This window comes from Apodemus sylvaticus, chromosome 13 (assembly GCF_947179515.1).
Source record: "Apodemus sylvaticus chromosome 13, mApoSyl1.1, whole genome shotgun sequence".
In the NCBI taxonomy this organism is placed as follows: domain Eukaryota; kingdom Metazoa; phylum Chordata; class Mammalia; order Rodentia; family Muridae; genus Apodemus; species Apodemus sylvaticus.
In genome coordinates this window covers 31907981-31921488 of record NC_067484.1, presented here as the reverse complement: position 1 = coordinate 31921488, position 13508 = coordinate 31907981, and the positions used below count along the sequence as shown (strand labels likewise).

At 47.6% G+C, this 13508-nt stretch overlaps 1 protein-coding gene across 4 annotated transcripts in view; it reads left to right on the top strand.

Annotated features, from left to right (window-relative positions):
* The window catches only part of Znf532 (zinc finger protein 532), a 106826-nt gene that overhangs the window by 34854 nt on the left and 58464 nt on the right, over nt 1–13508 (top strand). For all 4 annotated transcript variants that reach the window (XM_052155576.1, XM_052155575.1, XM_052155574.1 and 1 more), the window contains one exon: nt 8344–10679. In XM_052155576.1, the coding sequence (XP_052011536.1) occupies nt 8358–10679 (2322 nt within the window). In that variant the 5' untranslated portion in view covers nt 8344–8357. The remainder of the gene's footprint in view (nt 1–8343; nt 10680–13508) is intronic.

The window sequence follows — 13508 nt, the reverse complement described above, 5'->3', positions numbered from 1 at the left end:
TTTAATATTTAATGTTTAAATACATTTTGAGTACAGAAAAGTTGTAAAAACAGTAGAGTTTCCATTTACTCAATATTCCCTAAAGTGTCTCCGTCTCCCCCCCTCCCCGAGACAGGGTTTCTCTGTGTAGCCCTGGCTGTTCTGGAACTCACTCTGAAGACCAGGCTGGCCTTGAACTCAGAAATCTGCCTGCCTCTGCCTCCCAAGTGCTGGGATTAAAGGCATGCGCCACCACTGCTGGCTTAAAGTCTCTTGTATTAATTATAATACACTTAGTAACAGCAGAAGAATGTCAGTGTGTAGTCCTACCAGCTGTACTCCAGCCTTTAGGCAGATTTTACTAGTTTTCCACCAACCAGAGGACAGCACCTCTGCTAGGCTCGTTCAGCCTTATAGTGGATAGCCAGGATTGGGATTTCCAGGTGACGTGGCCATGGTATTTGCTTTTGACTTGGTTAATTTTCCCCTCCCGTTCATTCTCTCTGTCTCTGTCTCTGTCTCTTCCTCTGTCTCTTCCCTCCCTTCCTCCCTCCCTTCCACTCTCCCTCCACTAGCTCCTCTGTCTATCTTTTTTTCTTTCTTTCTTTCTTTCTTTCTTTCTTTCTTTCTTTCTTTCTTTCTTTCTTTCTTTCTTTCTTTCTTTCTCTCTCTCTCTCTCTCTCTCTCTCTCTCTCTCTCCCTCCCTCCCTCCCTCCCTCCCTCCCTCCCTCTCTCCCTCCCTCCCTCCCTCCCTTCCTTCCTTCCTTCCTTCCTTTTTTTCTGATTTTGAGATGGTTTTTCTGTATAGCTCTGCTGTCCTGAAATTCTGCTGGCCTCAAACTCACAGAGATCCACTTGCCTTTGCCTCCCTAGTGCTGGGATTAAAGGAGTGTGTCACCATGTCACCATGCCCGCTCCTACTCAGCCCTGATTTTTTTTACATTTGCAGACTATTTACTGTATACTATACAGTTGTTTGGGTTCTGGCAGATGTATAGGAGCCTGTTTCCATTATCGTGAATGTGATACTAAACAATTTTGTCATTCCCTCCGTCTCTTAAATTCTCTTACACTGGGTGTTCTGGAGAGTGCACTCACTGTCAAGGGCTGGGAGGTTGTGGGATTTACCTGTGCTGAGGTTGAGCCATAGAGGCAGCATGGCAGGGACACAGGAGACAAAGGGACAAGACCTGAGCTCTCAGGTAAGGCTGGGAGCTCTCTGCCAGCTGGTCTGGTGATAAGGAGCAAAGTTCACTGGAGGACTGACCAGCAAGACCAAGAAGGAAGGGACAGATAACCTCTGACATTTGACTAGAGACAGGAAGTGTCTGGGAGTTTTTGCTTGGTGACTTGAGTTAACAGTAGAAAGACTGGGTAGAGTCTGGAAAAGGGAAAGATTAGAAACACTCTTTATTCAAGGCAGCATGAGTTAATAAAGAACATGGAGAGGATGTGGCCTTCCTGTCACTGGAGCATCCCCCAGCAGCTGGGAAAGCACAGGAGGCCGCCTTTGCCTGTGCTTCCCTTTGGGCCCCCCGCACCAGTCGAGGAGGGGAGAGCCCCTTGGAAAGGGCAGGAGAGTGAGTTGCCCCCCACCCCACCATTGGTGACCTCTGGGGGCGGGGCTAAGGTTTGTTCGAGCCTTTGCTCCCTGGGAGGTATTTTCTTCCCTGTTCCTGAGGAATGGGTAGGACCGGGCTTGTTGTGGAGCCCTGAGGGAAAGTTTAGCTTACATTGGAAAGGGCTTGAATGTGTGCATGTCTGTTTCCCAAGGTCGTGATGAACTAACGGCTTCAGTGAGCAGCCCCTTGTGTGTGCTTCCAGAAGCAGTGAGAAGATTGTGACGTAGGTTTAAATCAGGAATACTGTGGCTAAGGAAGAGAGCACACTGTCCGGCCAGCTGGTACCATGTGCTTTCCTGATGGTTGGACCGCACTGACTGACATGGTACTGGAGATGTAAGCCAAGTGAGAAGATCCTTTCCCCAGATGAACTGTTGGGATCGAAGTCAAATAGAAGTAGGAGATTGGTTGGAGTGAAGGCTGCCACCTCTTCTTTTGGTTGGAGACATACGCCATGTGATTATCTCTGAAAGTAGGTGGTGGAGAGAGTGCCAAAGTTACTCATGGCAGAAGGGGAGAAGGGAAGGGCATACAGAAAGCAGGTGTACTGTTCAGGAATTAGGTAAATTTAAAACCTTGCATAATGTAAGCACGTGCTGTTAAGAACATTCTACATCTGAAGGAGAGAGAGTGATAAAGCCTTGTGTTAAGTCAGTTAGTCTAATTTACATGCTTTGGAAATTCAGTGGAATAAAGAAACATCATGACCACACAATGCTATAAGCATCGACGAGAACATAATGTCCTGTGTGTTCACAGTTGTTAACTGTGGGATTTGCAGAACCCTGTGGATGCCCAGTAGTCAACGTGTCTTTCTTAAAACACCACCACTGTTACTGCTTATTTGCATTCAGTGATTTTTATTAACAGGAATGTCATTTTCTTTATTATGTGGGTAATCAATCTGATGTGTCTTCCCTGGTCGGGCTAACTTGTTCTCTCAGGGCACACACATTTCATGGCACACCCCTGGAGGTCAGAGGACAACCTGCAGGGGCAGCTTCTCTTCTGCCATGTTGGTCCAGGGACTGAACTCACTGAGTCATGTGTCTAGCTCCTTTGATGTTTACCTTAAAGGTAGAAACATGGCTGTATTAGACTTGCATCTCTCCTCATGGAGGTAGTGGAAATTTCAGTATGGGGTTGGGATAGTCTGTGACCAACACTGGTGTGTGGTCTCCATGCTCCTCCCCCTCCCCCCTGCATGTGTGCTTCTCTTTACTCACTATTTCTCTCCTTTGATTCATTTAGTTTTGAGATAGGATCCCGCGATATAACCCCGGTGACTGGAACTCACAGAGGTCCTGTTGCTTCTGCCTCACCAGCGCTGAGTAAATGCCTTTGTTTTGAGCCTGGGTCTCTTGTACCAGGCCGGCCTGACCTGATCTGACACCTTGCCCAAGTTTCCTGAGTGACAGGATTGTACTATGTGCCCTTTGAACACTTTTTCTAGGCAGGAATTGCAGAGCAGCTTTTTATCTTATTTTATTCTTTTTTTGGTTTTTCAAAACAGGGTTTGTCTGTGTAGCCCAGGTTGTCCTGAAACTCAGTCTGTAAACCAGGCTGGCCACGAACTCAGAAATCCGCCTGCCTCTGCCTCCCGAGTGCTGGGATTAAAGGCATTGCAAAGTAACTTTTATTACGGATAAAATAGTTTTTGTTTTTGTTTTTTTTTTTTATTAAGCAGCTTTTTATTGTAAAGTATAAGAAGTATGATTAAAGGATAAATCGATTTTCTGAAGTTTTTCTTTTGACTTGGTGGCTCTTAGCCACCAATAAAGTACCAATAAAGATGGGAGATGTTGCTGTGATTCTAAAGGCTTTATTTAGTAGGAAAGGAAGCATGCTGTCTGTCTGTCATGGGGAGAAGCAGAATGGCGACTGGACAGACTTTTAGTTCTTTCTTTGTTTAAAATGTAAACCAGCCTACCATTTTTTTCCCTGGCAGTAGTATACATTTAGTACACTGCTATTAGTAAACCATGGGCGTTGGTGAATGGCCATCACCCTTTTTGTTTGTTTTTGTTTTTTTGAGACAGGGTTTCACTTTGTGACTCTGGCTGTCTTGGAACTCACTATGTAGACCAGGTTGGCCTCAAGCCCCCCAGATACCCACATGCCTCTGCCTCCTGAGTGCTGGGATTAAAGGTGAGGACCCCCATGTCTGGCCTGATTGTTGGTCTTCTTAAGGAAGATACCTTTCATAAGGCAGAAGTGGAATGCAAAATACTATAATTAGAGCATTCTGCTTGAGAACTCACACCGTTGAGAGCCGGAAAGCTAATGTGAGGCAGCTGTATGGTAAACTCAACCTTTTTATTTCAGATTTGTAAACTGTATGTCTATGCCTGCATGTATGTATGTGTACTGTGTGCATGCCTGGTGCCCGTGGTGGTCAGAAGAGGATGTAGGATCCCTTGAAAATAAGCCACCGTGTGCATACTGGGAACCAAAATCTCAGTTTTTTCTGTAAGAGCAGCATGTGCTCCTAATCCAAGCCATGTCTTCAGCTCCTATATTAAAAACATCTTTTTAATGTACAGGTGTCTGGCCTGCGTGTATGTCTGTGTAAGGGTGTCAGAACCCTTGGAACTAAAGCTATAGACAGTTTTGAGCTCCAATTTAGTTGCTGGGGATTGAACCTGAGTCCTGTAGAAGGACAGCCAGTGCTCATAACTGACATTGCCCGCTCTGCCACAGTACCAAGTATCGGGCATAGGCCTGGGGGATTGACAGAAAACACAGACACGGGTCATTCTGTAAGGAGAATTCCAAAGGTTTATTGAGAGACCAATAATATATATACTAGAGGCCAGGGAAGGGAACAGGAAAAAACAATTATAGCCATAGGTCGGACACCTGGGAAGTCCCTACCACACCAGGCGGGAAGGCAGGAATCAAGCTAAGCTGTGGGATGTTTTGCTCTCAGGAAACCTGTGCAAACAGCTCAACTGGGGGCGTTGAGCTCACCAGTTCCCAACTCACAACCTTGAGCCATCTCTCCAGCCCCTACATTAACTTTTAAAAGACCCGGAGCTGTTGAGATGGTAAGTAAAGGCACCTGCCTAACCTGGCAACATGAGTTTGAGTCCCAGGATGCATGGTGGAAGGAGAGAACTGACTTCCAAAGTTGTCTTCTGATTTCCATAAATACTATGTCACACAGGGCGGTGGGGGCGCACGCCTGTAATCCCAGCACTCTGGGAGGCAGAGGCAGGTGGATTTCTGAGTTCCAGGCTAGTCTGGTCTACAGAGTGAGTTCCAGAATAGCCAGGGCTATACAGAGAAACCCTGTCTCGAAAAAACCAAATCCAAAAAACCAAATAAATAAATAAATAAATACTATGTCACAAACACATGCACACGGGTGTGTAGGCATACGCATATACACACACAAACACATATACACATGGACAAATAAATGTAATAGTTAAGGTTGATTTTAAAAAATAATTTAAGCAAAAGAATGTATTTCTAAAGCTGGGCGGTGGTGGCGCATGCCTTTAATCTCAGCACTTGGGAGGCAGAGGCAGGTGGATTTCTGAGTCTGAGGCCAGCCTGATCTACAGAGTGAGCCCAGGACGGCCAGGGCCACACAGAGAAACCCTGTCTCAAAAACAAACAAATAAACAAACAAAGAATGTATTTCTAAGATGGTAATGGTTAAAAATTGGGGTGGAAATGAAGAACTCTGCGATAGACTTCCTCCTTGTATTCAGAGAAACAGGTGATTCCCCTCGGAGCGGGCGTTTGCTTTTGTCCTCCTGAGTGTAGGAAAGGTCATGGTAACGGGACGAGTGATTGTGGGTATGAAAAACATTTCTATCAACCAGAAAAGAGGTGTGAAGTTACAGAGTGGTATTTATTACATTAATTATACAACCCGGAGTGGTGAGTCTGCCAGCCGCAGGGCTCTCAGGTTTCAGGGGCCACGCGCTGTCAACTATACTGCTTTGCTTTGCGTTTTTTAGCTTAGAGTCAGGCATTCTGAAGGTGAAAGATTGCTAACTCACCTTTAAATCTGAAAAATGCTCCACTGATTTTCCTTGGGTTCCCATGCTGTTTCCAAGAAGAGAGGGTAAACTATAATGTAGCTAGAGTAGGGGGCAGGGAGCTGGGCGTGGCTAGGTTCCAGTGCCACCCGGCTTCTCTGCCCCTCTGGGACGTGTGTGTGCTCCAGGCCGACTGCACAGTTCTTTCTAAGCTGTCTGAATTTAGCCTTGCTTGAGTCTAGCATGCAGGAGAGCATGGGGGCTGGGGGCACGGGCTGTGGACGACTAGACGGTTGGTCCTGTGGACTGTGCCAGGCAGGGTGTGACGTGGTTAAGAGCAGCTGCCAGCAGCCCTTCTGAGCCTGTCACACAGGTTGGGCTTCTGTGGTGACCTTTCGCTTCTTGTGATTTTTCTGTTCTTGGTCTTCCATTCAGTGAGTATTTGAGTTATTTCCTGCTGTTGTTGTTTCTGAATTGATTGCCCTCTGATGAATCGTGTATAATGATGTCTTTTGATGTCATCATTAAGGAAGGGCGAGACACAAATGTGTCCTGTGAAGACAGCCTAGAGTTCTCAGGGCCTGGCTAATCCTGGCTTTTAGATCTTTCAAGAATCTGTCTCTTAACCGTGTTGTGGGGCGAAAGAGCTGGTCTCTGATTCTGCAGTCAAGGATAGCATGCTTGCACCGAACTGCAGCCCAGCCTGATTCCACTCATTGAGCTTTCAAGAAAAAGAGGTGAAGCATGGAACGGCCAGAGCGTGCGCTAGCTACAAAGCCCCTTCAGCAGTACAGCTCTGTATGGGCATTTGGTCCAAAGCAGCAATGCCATGCTTGGGGATAGAGGCAGTGACATTCAGGTGTTGCTTTGAAGTGGGTGGATTTTTATGTAACTGTAATAGCCAATAGATTGTTTCTCAGTCCCTCCATTTTACAGTTTAGATGCTCAATACCAGTTTTAAAAAGAAAGTCACAAGCACAGACTTCACCCCATGGATGATCTCTTAGAGACCCTTTAACGTCAGCCTCACTTTGGGATTGTGTCTTATTTCTTGGGTGCAGCCTTTCAGGTTGGAAGAGGTTTGACACTATGTCATTCCTTATCTGGTCCAGCAATAGAAAATATAGTAACCACAGTTTGCCTCAAGGTAAGGAGACCACCAGGAGAAAAGTCGCCACTGCTGTCCCAGCGGTGTGTGTAACGCGGATGGTTTATGTTTCTGTACCTGTTGAACTTGTATTTGTCCCAGCCTCACCAGATTTCCCCAAAGTCTTAGCGCATTTACATCTGTCCCCAGAGTGGTAATATATCGAGAGTCTTTTCCCCTATGCTGCGTGTGAGGCCTGTATGGTGTCCTGGATGTCTGCTCTCATCTGGGTTGCATTTTACCTTGATCCGAAGATTGTTGCTCTCATCAGGAATGCATGACCTTTGTAGAAAAATATTAAATAGTTGAACAAAATGTGGATGGCAAAGGCAAAGAGCATAAGGGACCTGAAGAGCGGATAGTCCAGGACTGTCCCCCACCTGTGAGGCTTCCTGGCGACTGACGGTGGCAAGGTTCCCAGGCAACCTCCTCTCTTCCTGCTTCCGCCCTCGCCCCTCTATTCTTCTTGGCTGCTTGCCTTCACTGCTGAAGGATGCACCAAGTCCAACTAAAATCTGTTACTTCCGTACTTCCTGAGGGCCTAGAGCTGGTGAGTGGCGGCCGAGATGAGGCATGCTCTGGTGCAGATCTTTCTGGGACGGCTGCTATGGGACTTGTTCTCGCTTTAACATTTATGATGTGAACTGCCTATCCTCAGGATGGAGTGCTAGTACACAGTGACTATACCAGAAAATAACAGCCCATTCCGGTGCAGAGGTGGGTGTACCTCCCTGCCCCATTGTCTTTATCCTCTGCCAGTGGGCTGAGGGGTTTTCTGAAGAAAGACTCCAGCACTGAGTAAGTGCACTTGCCTAGCTTTCGTTTCTGGTAATGGCTTTATTTACTTTATTTTCCTAAAGCTCTGTCCTACCCCAGTCAGTCCTTCCTTCCTTCTTTCTTTCCTTCCTTCCTTCCTTCCTTCCTTCCTTCCTTCCTTCCTTCCTTCCTTCCTTCCTTCCTTCCTTCCTTCTTTCCTGACAGTGTTTCTTTGTATAGCTCTGGCTGTCCTGGAACTCATACTGCAGACCAGGCTAGCCCCAAACTTAGAGATCCTCCTGCCTCTGCCCCCTTAGTTCTGGGATTAAAGGCGAGCCCCACCACACTTGGCTGTTTCCTTTTCAGCATAACAGGGAGACCTAAAATTAAAAATGGATGGAATTGCTTCTTTAGGGATTCAAAAGGAAAAAAAGAATCACAGATGACTTTAGTGGACACCTTGTGATAGGTGTATATAGCCAGTTCATTCTTCTGTGGATGGATTTTGAAACCTGTAGTTGTTTTTATTGTAATCGTCTGTTAGTGTAGCATCCCAAATCTGATGGTACCTGAAATTATTAGCTTATGCTACTGGAACTAAATGTTGTCAAGATGAAAATATTTGGTGAAGTAGCTTTTTATGAGAATACTGTGGTGGACCTAGCGGTAAGTAGCTTTGTTGATGCCTCAGTAGGGCCTGATGTTGTTATTAGTGTTAATCAGCTAGTGTGAATGGCGCAGTAGGGCTGACATATTATCACTGCTACATGTTTAGTGTGAACACCACAGTAGGGCTGACTTCATTATCAGTGCTAATTGCTGGACTTCTTTTTCCTTCCTCTAACAGAACTGATCACATTCATGACCATGGGGGATATGAAGACCCCAGACTTTGATGACCTCTTAGCAGCATTTGACATACCAGATATGGTTGATCCTAAAGCAGCGATTGAGTCTGGGCACGACGACCACGAGAGCCACATGAAGCAGAACGCTCACGTGGATGACGACTCTCACACGCCATCGTCCTCGGATGTCGGTGTCAGCGTGATTGTGAAGAATGTCCGCAACATCGATTCCTCGGAGGGAGTGGAAAAAGAGGGCCACAATCCCACAGGCAACGGTTTGCATAATGGGTTTCTCACGGCACCCTCTCTTGACAGCTATGGCAAGGATGGAGCCAAGTCCTTAAAAGGAGACACAGCTGCCTCAGAGGTGACTCTTAAGGACCCAGCATTCAGCCAGTTCAGCCCCATCTCCAGTGCTGAGGAGTTTGAGGATGATGAGAAGATAGAGGTGGATGACCCACCTGACAAGGAGGAGGCGCGGGCCGGTGTCAGATCGAACGTGCTGACAGGCTCAGCTCCCCGGCAGGACTTCGACAAACTGAAGGCGCTTGGAGGGGAAAACAGCAGCAAGACTGGAGTCTCTCCATCAGGCCACATGGATAAAAACAAAGTCAAGAGAGAAGCAGAAAGCAATTCCATAACCCTGAGTGTTTACGAGCCATTTAAGGTCAGAAAAGCGGAGGATAAGTTGAAGGAGAACTCTGAGAAGATGCTAGATGGGAAGCCGAGCTCTGAGAAGAGCGACTCCGGCCTTGCTGCTGCCACATCTTCCAAAGCGAAGCCGTCATCCAAACTCTCGTCATGCATAGCGGCCATTGCTGCACTCAGTGCTAAGAAGGCTGCATCCGACTCCTGCAAAGAACCTGTGGCCGGTTCCAGGGAAGCCTCGCCATTACCAAAAGAAGTGAATGATAGTCCCAAAGCTGCAGACAAGTCTCCTGAGACCCAGAATCTTATTGATGGCACCAAGAAGGCCTCCCTGAAGCCATCAGACAGCCCCAGGAGTGTATCCAGTGAGAACAGCAGCAAAGGCTCCCCATCCTCTCCCATGGGGTCCACCCCAGCAATCCCCAAAGTCCGCATCAAGACCATCAAGACATCTTCTGGGGAGATCAAGAGGACAGTGACCAGAGTACTGCCAGAAGTAGACCTGGACTCTGGAAAGAAGCCTTCTGAGCAGGCAGCATCTGTGATGGCGTCTGTGACGTCACTTCTGTCATCATCAGCATCAGCCGCAGTCCTCTCCTCCCCCCCCAGGGCTCCTCTGCCGACAGCCATGGTTACTAGTGCAGTTTCCTCTGCAGAGCTGACCCCCAAACAGGTCACCATCAAGCCCGTGGCTACAGCTTTTCTCCCTGTGTCTGCTGTCAAGACAGCAGGGTCTCAAGTCATCAATCTGAAGCTCGCTAACAACACGACGGTGAAAGCCACGGTCATATCCGCTGCCTCTGTTCAGAGTGCCAGCAGTGCCATCATCAAAGCTGCCAATGCCATCCAGCAGCAAACCGTTGTGGTGCCGGCATCCAGCCTGGCCAATGCCAAACTCGTGCCAAAGACTGTGCACCTTGCCAACCTTAACCTTCTGCCTCAAGGTACCCAGGCCACCTCTGAACTCCGCCAAGTGCTCACCAAACCTCAGCAACAAATAAAGCAGGCAATAATCAATGCAGCGGCCTCGCAGCCACCTAAGAAGGTGTCTCGAGTGCAGGTGGTGTCCTCCTTGCAGAGCTCGGTGGTGGAGGCTTTCAACAAGGTGCTGAGCAGCGTCAACCCAGTCCCTGTTTACACCCCCAACCTCAGTCCTCCCGCCAGTGCAGGGATCACGTTACCAATGCGCGGGTACAAGTGCTTGGAGTGCGGGGACGCCTTCGCCCTGGAAAAGAGCCTGAGCCAGCACTACGACAGGCGCAGTGTGCGCATCGAAGTGACGTGCAACCACTGTACGAAGAACCTTGTTTTTTACAACAAATGCAGCCTCCTTTCTCATGCCCGGGGGCACAAGGAGAAAGGCGTGGTAATGCAGTGCTCCCACTTAATCCTAAAACCAGTCCCAGCAGACCAGATGATAGTGTCTCCGTCTAGCAATACTACTGCTTCCACTCTGCAGAGCTCTGTGGGAGCTGCCACACACACTGTCACAAAAGTGCAGCCTGGCATAGCCGGGCCAGTTATTTCAGCTCCTCCAAGCACACCCATCAGCCCAGCCATGCCCCTAGACGAAGACCCCTCCAAGCTCTGTAGACACAGTCTCAAGTGTTTGGAGTGTAATGAAGTCTTCCAGGATGAGACGTCCCTGGCCACACATTTCCAGCATGCTGCAGACACGAGTGGACAAGTAGAGTATCATTTACATTTTGGTGTTTCGGTGACAAGGCTGTAACCACAAGTGCTCCGTTAGATGCCTTGAAATTACGTTGGAGAGGGGTGTGTGTGTGTGTGTGTGTGTGCGTGTGTGCGCGCGCGCGCGCACAAACAAGCACAAGAAAGGGAAAAGATGGTTTTCATAGTATAGGAGCACAGTGCTGAAATACATGGGTGGTTCTTTAGCCAGATAGAAAAGTGTGTGCTCTGGTTGTATTATGTGGTGTAATTACACAGGCATGGGAAGTCTGAGACTTAGCAGTAAATTCAGTGTCCTCCCATCATATGGAGTGTTTAACTTGGATTACAGTGGCACAGTATTTGAGTCTTTTAGTTTTGGGATTTTGACAATTACTGGTATTTATAGCAGTGAAATGACTTAAACATCCACCAGGTACTACTTAAAGGCATGTCTACTTAGAGACTTTCAAAAGTGCGTTCAGTAGTGGTCATGGTGATTTTAGCTACAAATTGCAAACCATCTGGCTCAGTAAATCTTTGTGTCTGACTTTTTTGAGGTGAAGTACAGGTTGCTGTGATGAAAGACATCTTATAATTTGCATCAGTTCATTATCTCTGTCCTTCGCTTTCTCCATGAGGCAATACTTGGCTAATACATAGCATGCACAGCGAGTCTTCCTCACATGCTGAGTGAAAGAATTCCCAACTAGAGAGAACATGGTGTGTGTGTGTGTGTGTGTGTGTGTGTGTGTATGTATGTATGTATACACACACATACACATTTTGTTGGGTGAAAAAGCTCATGTGGCTCAAAAGGGAGGGGCCTAGGATGAGCCCCTGTCTGAGGGCGTCAACCCTGTTGGCATGAAGACCAGTGGTGGTGAGCCTCCCTTTGTCTCCCCAGCATTTTGTCCTCTAGGAGCTCTGTGCTGTGGTCAGAAGCCTGATACTGTCCGTAGTCTTTCAAAGCCAACTACTAACTTAGACCATGGGTCGGATTTTGAGTTTGGGGAATGAAAGATAATACCTGTTCTGTTGTTGTTTTGCTTTTTTGTTTCTTCCTTGTGTTTTCTGAGTAGTTGAAGCGGAGTTTTGACCACGTTTTATGCAGGTTTGGGTGTTTCCTGTATCCAGGGAGAAGATGAGTTACCATGGCAACGCTGGCTGTCACCATGGCAGCGTTGGCTGTCACCATGGCAGCGCTGGCTGTCACCATGGCAGCGCTGACTGTCAGAGCCCATCCTGAGGACCGGTTCCCTTTTCATCATGAAAAGCCCCCAAGCCCTTTCCCTAGTTGTTTGTGCTGTTGTGTGTCTGTGGACAGTGTGGGTGGCGGGCTGGCCCTGCAGGGCCCAGACTGCACTGCCATGGTTGTGGACTCTTCGTCTGGATGTGAGCAGAGTAGAACCCTTGCTTCCCAGCTTTTGTTCTAGGTAAAAAGCTCATAATTGACACTTGGTAGGGTCAAATGGTGAAACTCTCCCCTGGGCGAGGCATGAGTGTCTCTTGTTACTTGGTCTGTTTTTTTTTTTTTTTAAACCATATTTTGCTGGGACAAGTAAAACCTGATTATCTGGAATCCGAAGGAATGAATCATCATGGCAGATGTGCATTGAGTAAGACATATATGCACCCTCTCTCTACTTAGACCCAGGTCACTGATCCAGACCCCTCAAGAGCTGTTTGTCCAGTGAGCTTGTGCCAGCTGTGTAGCCAGCTCTTCAGGGCTAGTGTCCCCGAAGCACCCTGTGCGACTTTCCTTCCTGGCACTTATATCCCTGTCTCACTTCCCTGTCTTGCAATCATGGTCTATAAGACCTCACGGACAGACTTGGTCATGTACGGATGGCCGGCTCACCCAGTCCAGGAGAGACGCATGACTCTGCCTCAGCCGGCAGCTTGGGCCTGTGCTAGCTTTTCATGGAATGGCTCTTCCTCCTGCCTCTATTTTGAGCCATTTTAAGACTTTTCTGCAGCAGGGAAAACAATATAGCTTCAAAATGTAGCAGGAGCTTGGGTGGCCGTCCACCACTGACAGCCACTGCAGCAGCGGGTGGCGGGGCTACAGTATCCAAGAAGGGATCATAGTTTTTATCCATGTTGAACTTGCCAACCACATGAATTTTAGCCAGTGTCAGTTCAGGAAATGCCTACCTGTCCAAACAGTGTCCTTTCTGAGAATGATACTAAATTTCTTTTTTTCCTCAGAAAATGTGGAGGTTGAACTAGGGCACCTGTAGTACTAAAAGGCTTTCCCAAGCCTGATTCCTGTTTTCTGCTGTGTCCAAGGATTTAAAACCTACTTTTATTTTCCGTTTTCCATTACCCTCCACCTTCTTGGTTACTCATTGGTGAGTTGAGAAACAGGATTACCTCCCAGCCTTACGTAAAAGCTCCCTGGTCCTCAGGCCCCAGCATGCTCTCCGAAGCAGATTCCAATGCTACCACAGTCTGTGCTTCCGGCTCTTGGTTTCCCCGAGATGAGTCCCAGTGTCAGGTCTCCTGTCGGCCTGCTATCTCTGATAGATTCTGAAGGGCTAAAAGTGTCCTTGGGGCCCCTAGACTAGCTGGTGCCTTACTTTGGGTGGTAAGTTTGTTTCAGCTGGGTCTGGAGAAGCGGCAGTATGGTAGCCGGATCTTATTTCTTTTCTTATTTTGAGATAATTGTAGGTCCATGTAGGAAATATGAGACATTCTATGCAAACCCTCCATTTAGCATTCCCAGTGATGACAGTCCATAGAAACAAAATAATATCACAGTCAAAACATTGGCATCAACGTGGTCAGGTACACAATGATTTCACCCCTGTGAGAATAGCTCCCATTGCCACTCTGCTGTTGT